The following is a 22339-nucleotide window of genomic DNA, read 5'->3' on the forward strand; positions in this document are numbered from 1 at the left end:
AAATATTTTAGCAATTTGCCCAATCACATTTTGCTTTCCAAATCCGAAGTCCATTAATGTTTCAACGGTGTGTCACAACCAAACAGGCTAATTTATATCAACAGAATGAACAGCTGATTTTTATTCTGCATAACACAGGGATAACAGTGGTTTTGCTGTCTTTGTGTTCATGTTCAAAGCATGATCTTCTCAGGCTTAGAAAATTGTGAGCTGGGGAAAGCAGCAATACTGGAGCTGCACACCAAGCCGTCACAGAAGCCATCTACTGAAGTTAAATGCTTTTAACAAGCTAATTTGAATACAGCTGGACACAACAGGAAACAATCGTACATTTGGCAGAATCCAGGCAATTTAATTTACTGATAAATGACTGGATTGATTGTGGTTAATGACTGGAGGTATTAACAGTTCAAATATTTGGGTTTAAATGGACCCTTTGCTATAATCCAAAATAAACAAGAACTACACATAAATATGGATCAAGAAGAGACATTTCTTTGAAATCTGTGTGTAATAGACAATGGGAATTTTTAATCTAATTATCATTCAATAATAAGAAAATAAAATCTACATGAACAGGAGAGTATTGTTCATTTCTAAGGAGACTGCTAAAAATATGCAATTAAATTTATACTGTACATATTAGATATATTATGCATTTATCACAAAAACTCTTTGAGGACAATATTTTTGTTTTAAAAATGTTAAAAGTAAATTAGATTATTCCAGTTTGTACTAATTAATAGAATAAAATAATTATTTTAAATATCCAATTATAAATGAGGACATACATGTATGCTGTAATCAATAATTTAGTTTTAGATTATCGTTTTCCTTTTAAAAATGTAATACAGGTGATTTATATGAATGTTTTAGGAATCATACTTTTAAGACGAATTAAAAAAATGAGTAATAGTGTCAAGAAAAACCTGCTGTGCTTCAGGCTCTAAGAACAGGTCAGAAAGCCTGCCTTTAAGGTAATAGCCTGGGGCAAGAGTATAAATACCTTTCCAGTAAAGCTGCTTTAGGGAAACAGCTCTATTCTTCATTACACCTTTCACTGCAAAACCTCTAAGTTAACAAAACCATCACTTGTAATAATGGAAATTGTAATGTGAAACACAAGAAAATCTATCTTTTAATGCTTTTTGTCGTGGTACTATGCTGGTTTTAACTGACAGTAAAATATGTTTAGAATCCCTTTCTCTTGTCCAAATGGGATCAAAACCAAAACATTGTATCTAGTACTCGCAAACAAGCAAAAGGTAACATGTGATGCTCGATAACACTGTCATGGTAGTGTGTAGCCAGTGCCACATATTGTTCACGATGAACCCCTTCCTGCAAAACACCACCCCCAAACACAGCCACCGCAGTGGTCTATCATGAACAGACATGTCGAAACACTTGACCTCTGGGATATAGTCTATCAATGAGTCACTGACACCCAACTTTATTTGTCTGTACCAGACAGCCATGGTTATCACAATGTACAGTCATTCGTCTCTAAGACATGTGCAGTCAGTTTCTCTTGGGATGAGTGCATATTGAGAGGTGTAGCCCTGTGAGCTGTTTCATTCATTGTCGCAGTCTGTAACTATTGTGGTAGATGTTGCACAACTCGGGCGAATGTAAGGGAGTAGATCACAGACAGTTTCAATGTGCCAGTGGGTATCATTCTGAAATTGTGTCCTGAAATGAGACATCTCTTACTATTTGTGCACAGCAGTACATACATATTTATATACAGTATCTTTAGCAACAGTATATACAGTATGTAGAGATTATATATACAGTATATATGACATACAGTATATATACAGTATATTACAAAGAAACGTGTGACTTCAAAATATTTTGGTATGGAATCATAAATCAAAATTAATACTTATTAAAAAAACATCAGTTTTTATCATTATCAAAACTTGTGCCAATACCATAAAATAATGAATGCAGATGCTTTTAATTTTTTTTTAAATCAAGGTAATACTGTACTTTCCTGAATGTTTCCATTTACTTTCTGCATCTGGTTAGTAATAATGCTTTCCTTCTTTACAGACTGCTGCATTAGTTTAAAAAATAACAGCATGATGTGGTAACTTTGTAATCAATAAGAGGAGGTCATCCTATATTCTGAGAAGCAAATATTAGATTACTAACAATGATTTGATAGAATTTACAGTTTTACCTTTTTAATTAAAATAATATATAGAAGTGTTGAAGATGATTTCTAAATTTTAGATTTTAGATTTCTAAACTAGACAAATAGATTTTTCCAAATTATTTATCAATATAAGAATGTGTTTATATCTGATCTTGTGTTTTCTTGCAATTTGTATACAACTCATTTATTTAATCTTACAGGCTGATTTTTAACAATTTGGCTGATGATAAAACTTTAAAATGTCATAAGGAATATTTGTTTTCCCTAAAAAAACAAAAAGTTCAATTATTTTCTTGAATAAAGTTTTTTATCATTAGTTTCCCTGATTCTGGTCTCAGGTGTATGTTTGGCACTGAGCTTATTTATCACATTTATTATAGGAAATATTTCTCAAAAGTATTTTATTTCATATTCATCTGGTTAATTTTGTAAAATTTCCAATACAAAATAACTCTACCCTAAAAACAACAGATTCAATCCAAACAATGTTAGTTCTGTGATACTCTGTTGTAAAACCAATCAATAATCAGTAATCACTTTGCACTTTTCACTTTTTTCCCTCTGAATAAATTGCTATAAAAATATACTGACGTATTATTTTGTAATAGAAGTGTCATTTTTAACATTCCCAGGTTCATTCTATACCTTGTTTCCTTTTATGTTCTTCCCCTTACTGTTTACTTATCCTTCTTTTTGATTACAGAAACATAACATGAAAAAAAATGTCAATTAAAGAGCTTTTTATGGAGATAGAAATCATCTGGTACAGGTGCTAATAACAGAGAAAGCGTTTAGTGCTTTTACACTCCAACTGAATATTTCATTATGTGCCGCCTGTTTCGCTGTTCGCTCTCAGGACCCCTGTCACTTCAATCTTCCCTAGCTGCGATGACGGGTGTAGCAGAGCTCTGCCACGATAGCTGTCTTTCACAGACGGCCACTGATGACTGCCTGTCACAAGCCGCTACTCCTGCGGACCAGAGACTGCCTTCCTGCCGCAATTCGGGGAGATCTGAGCAAATGCATTGTGACTTCCTGCAATTAGGCAGGTCCCGTGACCCTTCCGAAAACCTTACAAACAGTCCATAGGAATGGCATTAAATGTGGGAGACTTTTCTGTAAGGCCGCCGTAGCTCTTTTTACCTCAATGACAAGCCAGCTGGGAAACAGTCTGACTCATGTAGCCATATTGTTCTCATCAGCCTCTCTTAGCCCCCACCCTCTCCAAACAAAAACCCGAGAGCGCAAGAATGGTTTTGTTTAAAAATCTGAGATCTGTATATCAGATATACAGAGGATCTGAAACGGCAAATGCTGAAACAGAGAAGGGACTACTTAAGGGCTTACTCTACTCAACTCCAAATTATATTTCTGCAAAAAAAGGTCTTGGAGTTGAAACAGACACATGGATCGGAGTGATGGAACCAGGTCTTTGTTATGTTTTTTTATCTCACAGTAATTGTTTCCCCCTTTTCAGCAGGAAACCTCTCTATTCATTCCATTTAATGACTGTGTGTTAATTAGAAACTGGAGGCTCATGTATCAACCGTGTTGGTTAAGACTGAAAATCTTAAATCTGCCCTTAAAGCTCGGCAAGCTTTCGGTTTATTTTTCAAGTTATGTTTAGCTATTCCAGTTTAATGCTCAGCAGACACTGCTAGCTTGGGATGAGCCCTCTCCCTCAATCCCTCTTCAGCAGGCAATGAAAGCAGGCTTTGCTTTGAAAATTTTCCCCATCATGCAAACTGACAAAGGCATGCTTTTCAAAAACCCACAGCCAATCTGTTGATCATTACTTATTTACAAAGGCCTTGAGGCACCGAGTCCTGTAAAAACCATACTTGATACAGTATACACTAGCTTTTTTTTCTGCTTGTAGAATAAAGTATCCCTAAGGCTACCTCAAACCATCACTTTCTATTGCGCATAAAATGCACCTTGTAACACTAAAGTATTTAATATATATGGTATAATATATCTACAGGAAAGGCATTTGTGTAGAAGTAGGCTAGTCTATGTTTGGTAATTTGATGTTTTGCTGAGGGCTATGACTTGAAAAAAGCCTGCACCTAGTACAGAGGACCTGTCATCTCAGTACCCAAGAGCCAGTAGAATAAAGAAGTACCCTACAGCGGCAAAACTTTGACACTGCTTTGAAGTATATCAAAACAGTGTAAATAACTCCCAAGAATTATTATTACTCAAAGATCAAAGAAAAGATGCATATTTTACATGGTAAACAGGGACCTTCCACTCCACACAAAAAGGTTTTCTCCTAAAAGTTAAGGAATAAAACTGGATAGCTTTCCAAAACAACCAGTTATTTGGAAATACGCCAATTTTTTTTTCTTTGAAAATAGAAAACTGCAGTTTACTTTGGAGTTTTATCATGGGTGTTTTTAACAACGCTCTCTTGTGTAACGGATTCCAACAGGCGAAGAACCTTTATAAGGCTAATGGTTTAGAATCTGTGGAGGCTGGTGAAACAATACGTCTAAGAAAAGAGATGTGAAGTCCTTAACCACACTTCTTGTTTACCACACAAGATCTACAAAAGGAAAAGGCAGGGCTGTCCAGTTCTGCATTTTTAGGATATACAGCACAAGTAGTCCTAAGCAATTATATAGTACTATTCCTAACTACTGCTGTAAGGAAAGCAAGGGCAACAAAAAGCATTGGGTCTAAATCTCAGCTCTGTTTTACAAACAACAGTGTATTGCTGTTTGCAGTCCAACTCTTTGTCTCTTGTTTTTTTATCCACTTTACAACTATTCAGACCTTTAACAGGATCAGTTTCAGAATTCTACCTTCATTGCGTGCAGTTTGTATTATCTTCTTGCCTTCAGCAGTGGCACTAAAACCAATATGAGAATGCCTTTAACAGCCCAGGACCCGAGTGGGGTTTTAACACTCGTGGTATGGAGCAGAAGGCACGGCGGCAGGCATGTTGTCGCACCTCCCCGGGCGGAGACCAGCGGGGAGAGAACAGCGCTGGCGTTCAAGCCCCTTTTGCAGGCGAGAGGCGGAAGAGTCGCTTGGGTGTTGATGGGCCCCAAGCATCAGTGCAGCCTGTACTGAGCAGGCCAGACAGAGGCGGGATGAACTGTGCCCCAATCTCACTAGCATGAGAGCCTCAAGAGCACTGGCCGAATGGCCTCCTCTCGTCTGCAAACTTTTCTTGTATCCTTATGTTAGCTGATTAGGGCTTTTGGGCAAACAGAACCATTAAACAAAACAATGGAAGTGCTCACCCACACCTACACCTTGGCCGCTGCAGTTAAGTAAGATTTATTTAAAAAAACACAGCAAACTTCTTATCAGACCCTCTTACCTAATACCACATACATTCTACTTTTCTTTCTGAATATATAATGTACAATCTTGCCTTAATAGATGGAGAGAGTGCACATGATTTACATGTATTGATGCATGTTTCCTACTATCACCCAATTACATTGAGAGAAGAATACAGATTCATACTTAAGGCAGCAGAACATATTTGCCGAAGCATTAAAAGGATGTGACTACTGTATGTTTAAACTAATTCCTATTTTACAGCCTACAGAGCAGATTCTATTTATAAAGTACATCATAGCATAACATTTGTAAAACATTCTTTTGAGTTTCAAGGAAATATTAATGTACAATTTTCATGAGACCATAAATGTTATTGAAGAAACTAATTCTGACAATAATTACTAATTCCTCTTCTGAAATGTTTCCTCTGATTGAATAAAAGCATCAAGAGTTTTTGAAGTAGGCTACCGAACATAAAATAATATTATCTTCAAAAAACTGTTTTCTAAATTTAAGAATCAACAGTAGCAAATACTAGTTGTGTGCAATTCTTTTATCTGACGACTCAGTCAACAAATTTAAGCTAATGTGGAGGTACACAGCACGCCACCGTTATTAAGGTGAAACATTCTTTATAGACTTTCAAAAATAAACAGAGAAACAGGAAAGAGAAAGAGTAATAGCAATCAATTCTCAAAAGAAAGCAACTTTAAGTATGAAGTATCCCCCAAAACTCCTCTCACAAAGATTTAACTTTGTGATTTCACTGAATGATTGCTTTAGTGTATTTTTTTAACAATGCATACTGCTCTTCATCTCATGACCACATGTGTTGAATTTTAGCCCTTTCATCAGTCAAAATCAATTAACAGCAATTTAATTCCAAAGGACAAGATAAAAGGAAGGTAATATTTGAGTTCATTTTTGATTGCGATGATACATCTCACATATGGCCTTAAGTACCAAAAACAGTACTCAGAGGGATTCCTACAAAAGACGAATGGCCTTAGGCGAAGTAACCGCATGAGTCCCTCTGATTGGTTAGTGCTGTCATTAGTGCCACTGCTGTTTAAGAAATACATGTGGACGGGACTGGGGTGACAGCTGAGACTTTAAAGCAAGAGTATTTTTCAAACAGCTTTTCATACTCTCTTTCATGACAGAAATTTTTCAGCTCTATCATTAACCGCTGACAAGCTGACAGAATAAATACTTCAGCCTTAAAGGGTTCTTCTCACTCTCCCTTTCTCTCCCTCTTTCTCTCTCCCTGTCTCCCTCTCCCTCTCTCGCTCCCTTGTTTCTGAAAGCCAGAAGAGTTTTTTTAAAGCTGTCGTCTTACCTCATCATTTTGGGTGAACAGTTGGGTGAATTTCGCATGCCTCCATTTCGCTGCTTTTTTTTAGGTGACAGTGTTGATGGATGCTCGTCTTCGACTGCGAACATATGCAAAGGTGTCAGATTATGGACTGCTGAAATTGTAATATGTAATGGAAATGACATATTAAAGAACACAAAGCCAACACTCAATCAGTCATTGCAAAAGTCTGAAAAGACCCTCAAAACAGAAAGCTAACACGTTAGTAAGGGGAGGGGAACTGTGTGGAAGGTTAGGGCACACAATCTTAATCTGCCATCTTAATAGGACAAATGGAATGAATAATCATTCTGAAAATCGATGTGCCACTCCATCAAAATAACTGCACGTGTGCTCGGCTGGACCTACAGCAGTCTGCATCACTAGATCCTGTTTAAATATGTCTGATTGTCACTGTTTATTGAAAAACAAGGGAAGGCAAAATACATCTGACAGGCAAGAGTGCTTCCAGCTTTCTTTTGGACTACGATGAGTCTCCACAGCACACCAATCCCTGCCATGCCACCCAGAACTAGTGGCCTTCTGCTCTGTCACAGCTCTCCTGCCACACTCATGCTCCCTTGACAGCCACCATCTTGAGATGCCCAGCTTCACTCTGAAACACTGTGTGTTACTGAGCACGATCCCAAGCTTTGTTAACTGCCAACAAATTAAACATGCTGAAAAGATCAGGTTCAATTTTTCTCACCACCACTAACCTACATGCACACAGAGGAAGGGATCACAAACTAACGCAATGCTCAAACCCAATACTGGTTCCATCTGAAGTGATACAAAATGGCACATGAAAACTCAAGAGGCACAGAGGTTTTTAAAGAAGCAAACTTGTTTCACTGAAAGTTTTTCATTAGTTTGAGAATCCAACGAACTGGTGTTAATGACATTAACAATCTTTTTCCTTTTGCTTGGTGCAATGCTACTTCCATTTCTTATTAATTATTCCTCACTATGTTGAATTGTAACTCTTCTGTCAAAAACTTTCACTTTTATGTTACCAGAGGATCTATCTATTTGCTTCACGTTCGTAGAAATTAAACTAAAACTACAAAGCGAGACATGGAATAGAATAAAAGAAGACTTTCCAACTTGAAAAAGGAATATCTAAAACAAGCCTATTCTGAAGAAAGGAGACTGGGTAACAATGGTTTGATCATTTAAAGAGCTTGTGTATTTCATGTGCCTTTAGACAAGCACTTCTGAAAATGTTATGTACAGATAAGTGATGGAAATGTCAAAGTCACTGTCACTTCAAACCCTTATTAGTTATCCAGGAAAAATTTAATACCACAACACGTTGTTAGTATGTGTACTGCAAGCAATTACCCCCTACACAGAATATGATAACCTTGTACTATACAGTAGGTATCCATTTGAAATTGTAGCCTATTAAATTGCAGAAAATAATTCTTAAAGTATAATATGATCATTTTGACATTATTATTACAGTTTGAATAGTATATGTTATATATTTAAAACATCCATTGACATACTTAACACAAATTTCACATAATTACGTAGCAGACTATACATATTAATGCTAATTAAAAATTAGAGGATGTGTGTAGCTACTGACACATTGATGTCTTGAAACTATGGCTCTTTGATGTCTGTGTTCCTTTTAATGATTTTGTTAATTGAAGAATTCAATTTAATTCATATTTCTGGAACTACCTAACTCAGTGACTGTGGTGCCCTTAGTTCTCCAAGGCACACTGCTTTGAGTACAATCTTGATTTACAGCGTAAGGAGCTGCCCTTTAGTCATAAGCCAGACAATGCAATATCAAGCAATCTAGGGGGGATTTAATAGGAGGAAATTTGGATAAAACACAATTGCAGTAAATTTACTGTTCCAAAGATATGACATAGCATCTATGATTGCTAATAACACGCAGAAATAGAGAATCATGAATTTTGATGAGGCACACTGATCTAACGCTTTTAAAATGTAAGTTTTGCGTGGGGTAAATTTCACAGATGGAAAAGGCCAAAAAGTAGCATGCAAATTGTTCAAGGAGGAGAAGACCTGACCTCTGGCATTATGAAATTCAAACCCACTTCAATAAACCAAGTCCTGATGGCTGATGACTAAGTGTTGTCATGGAGTCATTTCAGCCTGTACATGAAATAGAAATATGATCTCTGTTCACATTACATATTTTTATCTTTTAGTCTGAATTATAAAAACAAAACAGAATACGATATTTGATTTGAACCCTTGGCATTTTAAGTGTTTTTTTAGTTCCATATTTCATTGTTGTCATATGAAATGTGTTTAATTTATTTATTTGTGGTTCTCATGCTATGTCCACCTTTCTACTTGAATACAAGACAGTCTCAGGAAAAACGACCATCACTGCCACAAAAAAACAAAACCTTCGAAGCCACTGTGAAGACCACCAGTGAATCTGACCTTGGGCACCACAATAGACGTAAACAAAGCATTGATACTGCATAAGATATGTCTATGTGAGTAACACGTATATTCTTTAGAGGAAACAGTCCCTGGACTTTTCTCATCACGGTCATTTTGATAACCTCTCCTGTGGTAACGACTGGGCCCATTTCTACGTGGTTTATCTGGAACATACGTATCGATATTTATCTCTGTCTTCTACCGATCCTCCCTCCTCCTTGATTTGAAACATTTATTGCTGTTGAGATATCCGAGTCGGAGTTTCAGATGTAATTAGATTTTTTTTCTCCTTTTTTCTAGTCTTGTTTAATCTAATAAATGTATTCGGTCTGGGGGCATTCTGTTTTCCATAGCTTGACAGTTACACATATTCAGTCATTAGTAAGGAGCTCCACACATGCAAACCACTCAGACTGCAAATACATGCAAAGTGGTTTGTACTGACGGGTGCACCCGGCTGAGGGGAACATACAGGGGCTGTGATTCGCCATGGAGCTACTGGGATGGTATCGGTACTTCACAGGCAGGCTGCGCGCTCGCTGCAACCTGCTGGGCGCCTCCCAGCCTGGGTCACCTGGGCTCAGCAGGCTGAGCCTGGGCAGGTACAGGCTCCCTTTGCGGTTATTAACTAGAGGAACGGGCTCAGCCACGTCTTCAAAGGGCACTGCACTGAGAAGAGCTTTAGCTGCAGCGCTGCTGTTGAATTTGTAAGACCGGTTTTGGTAAGTCGGTCTAACGTCATCGTTTACTGCCAAATAACGAAAAATAAGTTAAATCAGTTAGGGTTAGGACTGTGACTTTGAGAACATTTTTTTGTTAAAATCTGTTGCTGAAAATGCCTCCTCCAGAAAAAAAATATATTTCTGTGACAATGTTATAGCGGGAGTGATTTTCTTTGTTTTATATTCGCTGTACACTGTATACTGTACATACCACAAAACAAAAGGTGTTAAGGCTTACCAGCAATATATTAAAACTAGCTTTAATAATAACCTCATATGTGCATTAAGAAATAAATATGGCAATTTTATTGTTTTCCTTTAAGTGTTTTAGTCTTTTATGTCATAGATGATACATTCATTTTTTTATCATTAAAAACGATATTTTTTATAAAACAATACGGTCCTTGCTTTTATAAATGCCACTGAAGATCTCACTGTATACTGATACTTTTGATATGATGGGCTCATTGCTGTTCACAATTTATGGTCTAAAAATACTGAGCATAGCTTTACCAATTCTGATTCTACCATTACATACCGAACAAGTAAAATGAAATTATTTATTAAAAACTAGACCTTGGATTCATTAAGAGTGGGCATTCTTCTATGAAAAAGCTAAAAATGAAAGAGCAGAAAGATATACAATTCAAATATCTTTAAAATTAAATTGCCTACATGGCATATGTATATATTGCTATTTAAAAATATGCTTAACCAAACTGCTTTTCACTGTAAAACAAAGGCACCCTTCTAAAATGATCTGTATTTTAAAAATCCTGCAGAATCTAACCACTTTGTAAATAAACATATATTTAATTATTTCTGTCTACATATTTTAAGTTGACAAAAAAAATGATGCAGATTGCTCTCAACCTCTCCATTCTTTAAAAAAATAAATTATTTAAACCGGCCTCCTGTGTGAATACCACACAAAAAAACACACTTTGAAACTGGTCCTTAGCAGCAGGGCTTTAGTCAGATATTGGAGACACCTGGTGGCATTCACCTCCCTAAGTAATTGTCTAGGCTGAAGCATGTTCTGCCTGTGTAATTCAGCTTGAATAACTTCTGGATGAAAGGGAAGAGGGTTAACCAGTAAATAGTATATGACGAAAAAAACATGTACAACCCTTTCCAGAACTCGCTCAGAGCAATATATGGATGATTATTTCTACCGTCAGCTGCCGCATAGATTTACACCCTGCCCTGATAACTCCTGGATTCATCTGCCCCTTGTCAAACATGTACAGCATTACTTTGAGAATACACAGAGTGGCAGTTTCACTGGGGATCTAGAATAATCCAGACGGCGGCTGTCTCTTCCTAAACTGCAAATCAAATGATGAGTTTGTGATGTACTTCTTATCAAGCACAGACGTAAATGGAAAAATTCCATAACATTTTGATTTAGAGATTTATTCTAAGCCTCCCCCCCCCCCCCCCAACACTTGCTGATTTTCTTTTTGCTGGCTGATTTACTGAAATTTCGTTTAAAGATTTTAGGGAACAAATGTGACATTTCATGTCTGGATTGCCAAAGTAAATCATGATGCTTAGTAAATGTCCTAAAAGTTAACACCTTTTTTTTGCACTTTCACTGATTTGATCTACATTACACTTTTGAACAGATCATGAGGTTTTTGTTCAGTAATTGTGGAAAAAAAGATTACATTTGTACAAGGTGCTATTTTCTGAGAGAAATTAAAGCATTCTTGGATAAAATATTACTGTATATTCAGAGGCACAGATTTCAGATATTCATACCTATCTTCAAAATATACATTGACATACACACACGTACAGTACAGACACTGCAAATATGCTTCAAGAACGCAAATATCCCTTACTATCTACAATCAAGTTTTAGGATTTATAAAGTGTAGGATTGTGAGCAGGCTTAAAACCTTTGATGTATGTAATTGTAAATAAAATAAAGTTGAATGTGTACCACCAAACACATTCTAAACTAGCAGACTACAATTTTACAGCACTCAAATTGGAGTTTTACATTGGAGTTTTACAAAATTTACTTGTCCTATTTTCTTGGAGTTCTAGCCCCATCTGCTGTTCACGGTAGGATGGTACAAATACATTTTCATGACTATACAGCACGATGCTTCTACATGTTCTGTATCTTTTCTACTCCTCAGACCTTTCTTCTCACACATATACAGAATCATTTAACTGCTACTTATCTATGTCATGCATAGATGCTAAAGTAACTTTAAGGGTTTTTTCTTTTTTTACCGGTGTTTACTTGACTAAAATAAACAAAAACAAAACAGTCCTTAATAATGGGTGCAATAGCAAAAACTCCAGTCAAACAGTGACTTCACCATGTTTCTTCCTCACTATACAAACAGGTAAAGGGGATACGCTACTCACCAAAGGGAAAGTAAAAGGACAACATGTGCAGACTACAGTACTAAACGCAAAACAAAGAGAGCACAGAACATGTTACTAGGAAGGTGCTAAATGAGAAAGGTAAAAGCAGAGTATGCACAGAAAAGAAGAGAGAAACAAATGAGAGACTTACTTGATCTGATATATCCGTTATAGTTATATTTTGCTGAGAAAAATGCAAAGACAGTGACAGGTTACGGGGAAGAAAAGTGTTGCATTGGAGAAGATGATAAGCAAGATCACTGGAAACTGAATGCTAGGTTGAGACAAAGGAGCTCATTCTTTAAGCCAGGTTTGGAATAGGGCATGACTGAATGTACCGAATGTATGATATAATGAAAACACTGAGGTTCATGAATTGATGCTAAACAGAGACACAGTAAGGGAAAATGAAGAGATTTGAGAAAAAGAGAAAACTTTTTTATCCATGTATCTTTTTTTTTGTTTCATCAGGGAAGAAAATTTTTAGTTGTTTACACAAAAACTTCTGATTCTGTTTAAGTGCTTTCCGTACAACTGATATTTTTTTTATAAAACTAGTCCCATAATGAAAAAAACCCTTGTTTTTTTCTGATTTGTATATTCTCCAGAACGAATCACATATGGTTAATCACCAAAAAACAAAAGTCCATCATTTAAAGAACTTTGAAATAATATCGTAATTTATTTTTTAGCCCTAGAACAAAAAATCAAGAAACCTTTTTAAGACAATTGTTCCAATTAATAACTTTATCTATTGATCAATCCCCAGTTATATCTTTGCACACAAATATATTAAATTGTATTCTAAAAATGATCAAATATATTTTCTCTTTAATTTCAATAACGGATGATTTTCAAATAAAATATTTGACATTTTTTTAGGTCCCATGGCAGGAAGGAGACTCAAATTATTGTTTAAAACAACGCCAAGGGCTACATCCACAACAGGTAATTGCTGAAATAAAGCAAAGGCTTCTTGCATGTGTGTGATATTCAGCAGCAGTCAGCTTTCTCAAACTGAGAGGCCTAAAGTTCATCCAGCCCCGAATGAAAAGAAAATGTTTCTAATGCAGGTGGACTGCAAAAGGGAAGCCAGTGCTGCAGAATTTGCTCTGAGCCTGGTTAGGATCAAGACTCCACTTGTTCATTAGTACTTTATTTCATACAGTAAAGGTCACAGTTTGGGCTCAAGGCAGGACTGTGACAAAAATGTTCAACTAGAAGCCACGCTGGCCCTGGCATCTGTCGTTTGCGATCGGACAGCACAAGAAGAGCTCGGGAGCAAACTGGCGAGCATCTGTCCTGCACTGCGGAGGAGAGAGGAGGGATCTGCTGCCTGGTGGTAAGAAACTGTCAGGGGGAGTTTCATGACAACCAGCAGCGCTCAGGAAATGAAAATGCAAACATAATTTCCATGTCACCCTGCATAAGGCCCTCTGCTAAATTCACTCCACACGATGCAGACAGCATCTTTTCTAGCTTGTTCCCATCATTGCAATCCATGAGCGAGCCACTTCTCCGTGACCCGAGCAGAAAAAAAAAACTGCAGGAAAGTGATGCCTGAAGAGATGAAAAGATGTTCTGACCTCTTTTCCTAAGAAGATGCTTGCTGTTAAATCTATATGACTCAACATTGTGATCTAAGAAATGAGAATACATTCAAACACGCGCGAGAAAGCAACATGAGGAAGCCGGGCTTCTGAGATGTCAGGTTGCATGAAACCTCTGAGAGAAGGACGATGGCCTTTAATTCTTTCAAATATTTTGCCACATGCAGTGCAGCTAAATCCTTGCATATTCAGTTTTCGGTGGTTCAGGATCATATATAAGCAAAATTCATCAGCAGCTTGAACTCTGCGTACTTCTACTTTGATTTTTTCATAGCAAACGAAATACTTGCTGTCTGTTTCAATGCTACAAAACCCAATTAAGTCCCCTATTCCATACTGGTGCAACTGTATGTGCTGTATTCCATCCTGCTTCTGGTAAAATGACATTTCTTTGTACAGATCCTCCTTGGGTACAAAAAAATCGTTGCCTGCCTTTCATGCATCTAATTTCTATTAGCTCTTCTAAGGGACTAATATTTGTCTATGCTTTAGCTTGTATGGAAACCCATTACACTCTCCAGCTGCTGCAGGAACACAACAAGACAGAATTTAAATCGCACTAATCTGAAAGCTACATCTTCCCAATAGGTATACGTGCTTACTGAAATATAATAACTCTACTGTACAGCATGTGTCATAGCATATATATTGGGACATTACTGTATCCCCTGGAAAAGTATTTATTTCAACAACATCTGTGTTTCTCATGTCATGGAAAATCTCTTCTCTGCTTTCATAAGTACAGTATGTGCAAATTCCTCCATGCAGGGACAAGTGTGGATATCTGAATCTTTTCTGTTTTATTATCCATAGCAATTCAGCCTAGTCACATTCGAATAAGCTGCTCCGGTTCATCAAATTAAGTGGATGAAATAAAAAAGACAATAAAAATGTGCAATACTTTGAAACTTTCCCTCATCTGTGAAAATGTATACACATCTAAAATCTATAAATTTTGCGTTGCTTGATTACGATACAAATAAAAATAAAACTGTCTGTTTAGGTTCAGCTAATGTATGAGGCCCTGGATTATTAATAGTTTACTGAGCTATACTTTAAGTTTAAACTTCTACTGTAAATCATTGCTCAAGGAGAAAACACACAATACTAGCTGAACGTAAAGGAGTCCCACCAGACAGGTTATTATCGGTTCACTGTAAAGGACTTACAAGAAGAGTGTTTTACATTAATCTTTACAGCAGTTTGTATTTTCAAATGCAAATCTGCCATGGTCTGCCATGGTAACCAGTAATCCCAGAACATAGCAAATTAAAAAAATAAGTAAAGGTATTCATCTTTTTTTTTGCAGGAGGATGAGGTATTTTTTTAAGTATTACATTTATAGATAAAACTAATATTAACTAATGAGAAGTTTAGAGACTACTAGATACCAAGAGAGTGTGGAATAAAGATTAATTGTGGAAGACTGAAGATATATCTTTATATATCTATATATTTGCTAGTTAAATAAATGGTGTCATACATTTCTAATAGAGATCATTTTTAAAGCTAAAGTATACAACTGTTAGGCACAGAGTATTTCATAATCTGATTTACAACATCCAGAATAAAACACTAAAATATGAACATGCACAGAAAAGACCCTCAAAGGAATTTCTGAAACAGCAATCCTCAAGTGCCACAAGTCCAGTCCTACAGGGGGCTATAAGCACAGCAAGCTCGGTAATGATATAATGACCTTTAATGAGTACCCAGGGAAAAAGAACAGTACCAAAATAAAAGACAAAGGGCACCATCCATCAGCACAGAGATGACACTAATTCAGGCTGATTTTCAAAACGACCAAAGAATTTTCAAGAGGAAATGTGATCTGCTGATTTGACCTTGCTTTGATATGGGGCTTTGCTGTTGCCATTTCTAATTGACAAACACTTAGTATTTCACATCTGCTCATGGTTAATGAAAGGTCCCATCTCACCACTGTCCTCTGAGTAGCTGACTGCTTAAGTCATTTGACCTATCAAACTGCTAAAATCACAGAATGATTTCAATTGAAGTTCTGCCAGATGATTTTCCTTTAGGATTCTAATAGAGTAAGACAGGTCAGCATTGGTACACAAGGTATTAAAATAAAGGCTGTTGACTTTTCTTCTGATTACTGAAGGTTAACAGCAAATCACCTAAAGAACTGTCATGTTTTCTGTCTTTTCTGTAACAGAAAGCAAAGAGAAAAAGACAGAACTGAAGTTGTTCAAAATATGACGGTGATGCTTTACAGTCTTGTACTTAAGCAATACAAGAAAGGAAATTAACTGTAGAGCAATCTTTTTGTGTATTCCCTATGTGCTATTTCTATGGCAGTGTAAGAGAACTGGGCTGACAACAACTAAAGGTACAAATCTGACTTCAAATTACCCCATTGAGGAAAAATATTTAAGAACAAATCATAAAACAATAAAAAAAAAATACAAACAAAAGTTTGTGCATCTCAGAAACAGTCTTAAAGGCCAAACACAAAAGTCTTCTACATTTCTACTGAGAATTTGCAACTCGCTGCTATGTTGGCGTCAGTGGTTTTGTATCCTAGTTTTATTACAGCTGCTGAAGGAACAGAAGTATTTCAGACATTAAATCATGCCCATTTAAAGCCTGGATGCTGAAATGCGAACCTCTTGAAGAGGATTATAAGGCAATGTCTCTGTGCTCCTCTTTCCTTTCACTTGTTACTCTGTTTTCCTTGGCCAAACTGCATCATTCACAAAACAGGAAATAGATTAATCTAAAGCTTTCCAGTAAAATGAATGGCTCTCTAGAAAGGACCAAACTATACCGAGGCACTGCATGATTACCACCCCCATACTACTCTAATGGGGACCATTAACATGTTGTCACATTACAAAAGAATTTGGAAAAACACTGCATGGAGATTATCTCATTTTCAAAGGTGTTTCTTTGTACAATTCTAACTCTGAAGACAATACCAAACAATTTAGGACTTTTTTAGATAAATGAAAAATAAGTGGAACTACGGTATTGTCTTTAAGGCTGGGAAAGCCAAGGAATTTGCTTCTAGTCATGAAGTGAACTGACAAGGCTTACAACTGTCTCCTGAGTGTCTGTATGCTGAAAAGTGTACAAGGCAAGATGAACTTGTACCTTTATACACAATTACAAACATGTTATGAACGGCTTATTTTTAACTGTAACTTCAACTTGACGCCTGTGCTTAATTTTGAATTGTAACATACTCAATCACAACCATGCCATTTGTTACTTTACCAAATTTCCTCCAGTTTTTAAAGAGACACATGTATGGCACTCGGTCTAAAAAATGTGGAGCACTCTACATTTATAAAATAAGACAATGAGTTACAAAACAGAAGTGAATCTTCTACAGTAAGGCCTTGCAATTAAAAAAAAAAACTTCGGGATAGATGGAGGTTAAACATTGTTAAGCCCTTGGATAAGTCAAAGTCCATGAGGAAATCCTGGGAACCTGAATTCGATTTGGAAGCACACAGAAGAAAGACAAAATGTTAGCTGCTAGCTTGAACGGACATTGAAATATCCCCATCCTGTAAATTATCCTAAACTAACACAGTACATAAACCACTTGACAGGTGGTTCCCTTCCACATGACATTTGCCCAGGATTTGTCAGCTGTTTTCACAATAGTTTGTTGTGCTTGTTGTTAAACTAAATATACACCAAACAGAGAACCACTCCAAAACAAAAAGACACTGGGACAACACTTGTTTCACTGGTACAGCATGCTGGATCACAGACCTAAAACCTAGGAAGCCGCACAAAGCAACAACACTATAAAGCAAAAATAAAGTACCCAATAAACAAAAAAAAAAGCAATAGCCACAATTTGCCAAACAAAAGTAAATTATGAATCCACAATGCACAACACAAGCACGCGGATAACGCCACGATCACAAACACGGAACAGCATGTGTTGGTGTTCAAACTTACAGGCACGTAAACTGGTTGAGCAATCATTAACAGAGACAGAAGAAAGTGGGAAGGCTCTCTCAAGGGTGTCCATGTTACTATGTACACTGCCTGACATGCAAGAGCAGTCACGCTCAGAGCGTCCGCAATCAAAACAACATGCCAGTTTCATTCTTTTGTAGATGGACATCTTGGCTATAATCATGTTTTGGATGAGAGGAAAGGAAAAGCAGCAGGTTAATGGCAAGGTTATACTTAACCAGGCACTCGGAAGGTAACTTCAGAGGGGAAAAGTGCAGGCCTTAGAGAGACTGGTCACAGGCTTGACCCCCATCTGGAGATGTGACTGTCCATCTCCACAAAGTGGAGGGACTCGCAGATTAACAAAGCATTTTTTAATGAATGGGAGAATGCATGCTTTTGGGGAACACAGATGTACACTGCTTTCATTTACAGATATTCACAATTAGAAGTAGTTTACAACTCCAGCCCCTCCGATCAGCTGGGTCTGAAAGGAAAGGTAACAACACAAACAATGTTCACAGTTTTCACCTTAAAGCTGCATCTTGATCGTTTTAAGACACCATACAGTACCTTGAAAATCAACAACACTGTCCTTTTTTTCCCCAGACATGACTGTTTTTTTAGGTCTTCCCATTTAACTGAGCCATACAAATGTGTGTGTTTTTAAGGGCCTTGGGAAGGTATCAATCTCCAGGGTCAAGCTCTGTTCTAAGGCCTTTCATGTTAATATCGGTCAAGCAAGGGTAACAATATGACAGTGAGAGGGGGCATTCAGGGTAATGGATGAATGATATCTTCGGCTGCAAACCCCATTTTCTCTGGAACTCTCCTTTGATTTTACATTTCCGTGATTTGCATCTTATCAGGATCTTGTAGCTGTATCCACCATGCAGCATCAGCCCTGTTAATCGCATGACACTATACAGTACATTCCATAATTTACTAATCCAGTTATTTCACGACAGCCCCCAAAAGCACTGCAAAGTCAAAATGTAAAAGTTACACTTCTGAAGCTCTGCGAGTTTGTTCTGTAAGTGACCGTACATTAGAGGAAAAAAAGTGTTTTGTTCCTCAGCGAGATAAAATTTGGAAGGTGAGTTCAGTCATTTTGTGACTGACTTGTCGATCTGTAATTTAATAATTAATCAGCTTGTACATTGCACAGTGATGCTGAATTTTTTTCAAACAACCAGCCGTTGTTGCCCGATTGTGCCGCTCTGTAACTGATGCACAAGATGCAGCAAAGAGCAGAAGGGTTAAACTTTTGCAAATCTGTTTTAAAGCAATACTTGCTTGCTGCACAGCAGGAGAAAAAGATGTGCATAAAAACTCAGGGGCACTGTAGTGAAACAGTGCAGCAAAAAAATGCTGTGATGCTGGGGAGTAACAGTCCCTGGTTTTCATTCTCATGGAGCTGTTTTGCAAACGAACGGTAATTGAGTCTGACACTTTTTAAAGAAATACAATCTTTAGGGAAAAACAGCTTTTTGAATTGCGTTTGTGGAAATGAACCCAAATTAAGTGGCCAATTTAGCTCCCCACTCGAGAGAGAGAGAGAGAGAGAGTTCGGTACAAGACATGACTTTAAAACAAAGCCTTCAGGGACTGTTGTTCTTATAAGACCATGCATAATTCTTTGAATTAGTAATCATTAGCATGCAGAAAAGAGGATTTAACCTTAATAATAAAGAATCAAATAAATTGCTTTACGTGTTGAAACAGTGTAAGCAATCAAATAAGAGCAATAAGACTGTGATATTTAAAATAAAATAATACAGGTACCATGCTTAAACCCATTACTTCTGAACATTCATTTTACATTCATAAAGAGCTCAGGATGTTGAAATGTTAGTCAGAAATACATGTACATGTAGGGAAATGAAACCACAAGACTGGATGAGTTTTTATGATTTAAATGATTTCACACACAACCCAGCACTGAATCCTCAAAGAAGAAAATAATCAAAAGAAAACCAACCTCATTTACCAAGAATGCTATCAACAGTGACAGTGGATGTTTACTAATGAAGACCTGAAGTTCTTTAGTTGTTCTAATTTCTTCATCAAATCTACTTTCAATCATACTGGAACACCAATTAGGTTAATAAATAATAATTCACATATTAATTACACTATCAGATCAATATACCTCTCATATACTGTATACATATTGTTAGATTTCCTCAAAATATTTAAAAAGAGAAGTGTGAAAAACCTGTAAAACAAAATAGGAAGGGAACAGCACTATGAAATAAATGAGCTTGCTTGGTTTCGTTGCACTGTTCAATATAACAGTATTGTCTGCTGATTGCATTCCTGAAACAAGGGTTTGAGGACCTCAGTGTATATGCTCTCAGATATCACAGGAGTTAACAGTAGAACTATGGGGACATCTAGTGGCAAGTTGCTGTACAGCAGCTAGCTCAACAGTGACGAGATAATCTGAGGAGTATACTCATGGCCAGTGAGTAAAAAAGGGCCCAACTACCATCAAGAATTGAAATGGGGACAATGTCATTTCAATTCGCCAAGTACTGATGATCCCTAAATACGAGAAAGAAGCTATGCAAAATACCAGGGCAGGGAGAGCCTTGAAGCAGAAGAGGAGGACCAGATTGTTTTGATTGTGTTTTGGCGACGCTGTTCGTTAAGTCCAAGAATTTGAAGAACTTCCCACAGAACACTTTCCGCTTTCTAAATAATACAGCAGCATGCAAAATTGGTTCTGACAGCAGGGAGATGAAATTAAACGGCCCAAGTTGCAGTTTTTTCTTTTCTTGGCTACTCTAAATCCATGACTAATGTTACCAATATCAATCCATTATGTTTGACATTGTAGATCGTCACCACTTAATTTTGTTTTTTTGTTTGGGGGGAGGGGGAGCTGGAATTAGGAAGAGCTTTTGTAATGTGTTTGTAAGCTTGGGCTTAACTGAAAACATTTTGAAATCTTAGGAATATTTATCTTCCACTGCTTCCCATGCAATTGTCTGCTATTTTTCTAACCAAAGCAGAAGATACCCATTAGTGAAATGGACTTGATTCATATTCTGACTTGTAATCAAGTGTTATTCTCTCTGCACAGAGTACTGCTGTATTCTTTTTGATCTGTGGACAGTATAGAGATGACAGGTGTGGGAGGGATGTGTTTGCTACACTGGTACATGCAACATAGATAGAAACTATCTGCTGAAGAAAGACAGTTGGACTGCAGTCTGGGAACAGGGAACCCGTTTTTACTCACAATATATCACTATCAGTGTGCAGTTAAAATATAGTGTCGTGTTCCAAGGCAGCAAGGAAAAAATAAATCAAAAATATGTCAATGGTCATAAAACTGGCAACACAAATTTTCATAAAAGAAATGGACTTGTCAATTTTTTCCCCATAAGAACATAGCATACTGTATATACATATTTATTTTGCCAACATTAATCATTTAAAAAAAATAAACATAACGGCAACAACAAAAACCGCTGCTACAAAAACATACGCAGCATTATGGATAGAAATCCCAATATAATTATTTTTTTTCCCATGAAACATTTTGAAACCAAAGGTCTACTTACTGTATACAGTACATAGATTTCCACAGTTCTGAATGAATAAGTGAGTCTGACATGAGAAAATGACAGTAGATTTTTGTTTTTCTGTAACTGTTTATTTAGGCTGCTTTAAAGTAATTATCTCTGGCCTTTACAGCCTCTGTATTTTTTAAGCTGAATTATTAATACGGGGCCTAAGTAGTTTGGGCGACTGGCTATGTAGGTCAGGTAATAACAATGTGACACTGCTACATTAATGTTAATGCTAGCTCTGCTGGAACAGTAATCCAGAGATTCCGTAATACTAAAAAATCGTTTCTTAATGTTATTATTCATGACTATCAGTGCTCAAGACTGGTAAACCTTTGGTTTAGTTTTCTTTCAATAGTTTGTGTTTCAAGAAATGGCTGGATGACATTCTTTTATTAGTTCACTAATAAATACCAAATGTACTAGGAGAGCTGAATGGTCCCATCTAAATTGTAACCTTTTGTTCTTATTTTGCATTACCTTCAAATTAAGACTTGTGTCCAGATGAAGGAGCATCTGGAAAATATACTTTCACATATTTTTGTCACAAATTTCTAATAGATGGATTCTTTTAATTTAGATTCAAATTCGTCTGCTGAAAGAACTGCTTTTTCTAACACCTTTAAATATAAACACTGCTCAACAGGGTAATTTAGACAAAACCATAGCAAATCTTCAGTACAAATCCTTTCCGGAACTGAGTTAACATACATGATATTAACAGTAAAATGATGAAATGGCAATAAGGTGTTTCCATGTGTTTCTGCTGGCTCTGAAACACACGCGTCTAATTTCCACATGACTAGGAACATTACCTAGGTTGCTCTCAAAGAGAAGCAGTTGGATTCTGACAG

The 22339-nt window shown here is 36.8% G+C and overlaps 1 protein-coding gene across 28 annotated transcripts in view; it reads right to left on the reverse strand.

Moving 5' to 3' along the window:
- The window catches only part of kcnma1a (potassium large conductance calcium-activated channel, subfamily M, alpha member 1a), a 222943-nt gene that overhangs the window by 49094 nt on the left and 151510 nt on the right, over positions 1–22339 (reverse strand). For 9 of the 28 annotated variants that reach the window (XM_088634586.1, XM_088634581.1, XM_088634579.1 and 6 more), the window contains 2 exons: positions 9724–9999; positions 6801–6894 (listed from right to left, as the gene is read on the reverse strand). In XM_088634586.1, coding sequence (XP_088490712.1) covers positions 6801–6894; positions 9724–9999 — 370 coding nt within the window. Of the gene's footprint in view, positions 1–6800; positions 6895–9723; positions 10000–12509; positions 12543–17907; positions 18082–22339 lie in introns of all 28 variants that reach the window. The other 19 variants (XM_088634598.1, XM_088634597.1, XM_088634602.1 and 16 more) reach the window with 4 other exon arrangements.

This window comes from Lepisosteus platostomus, chromosome 6 (assembly GCF_059453375.1).
Source record: "Lepisosteus platostomus isolate fLepPlt1 chromosome 6, fLepPlt1.hap1, whole genome shotgun sequence".
In the NCBI taxonomy this organism is placed as follows: Eukaryota; Metazoa; Chordata; class Actinopteri; order Semionotiformes; family Lepisosteidae; genus Lepisosteus; species Lepisosteus platostomus.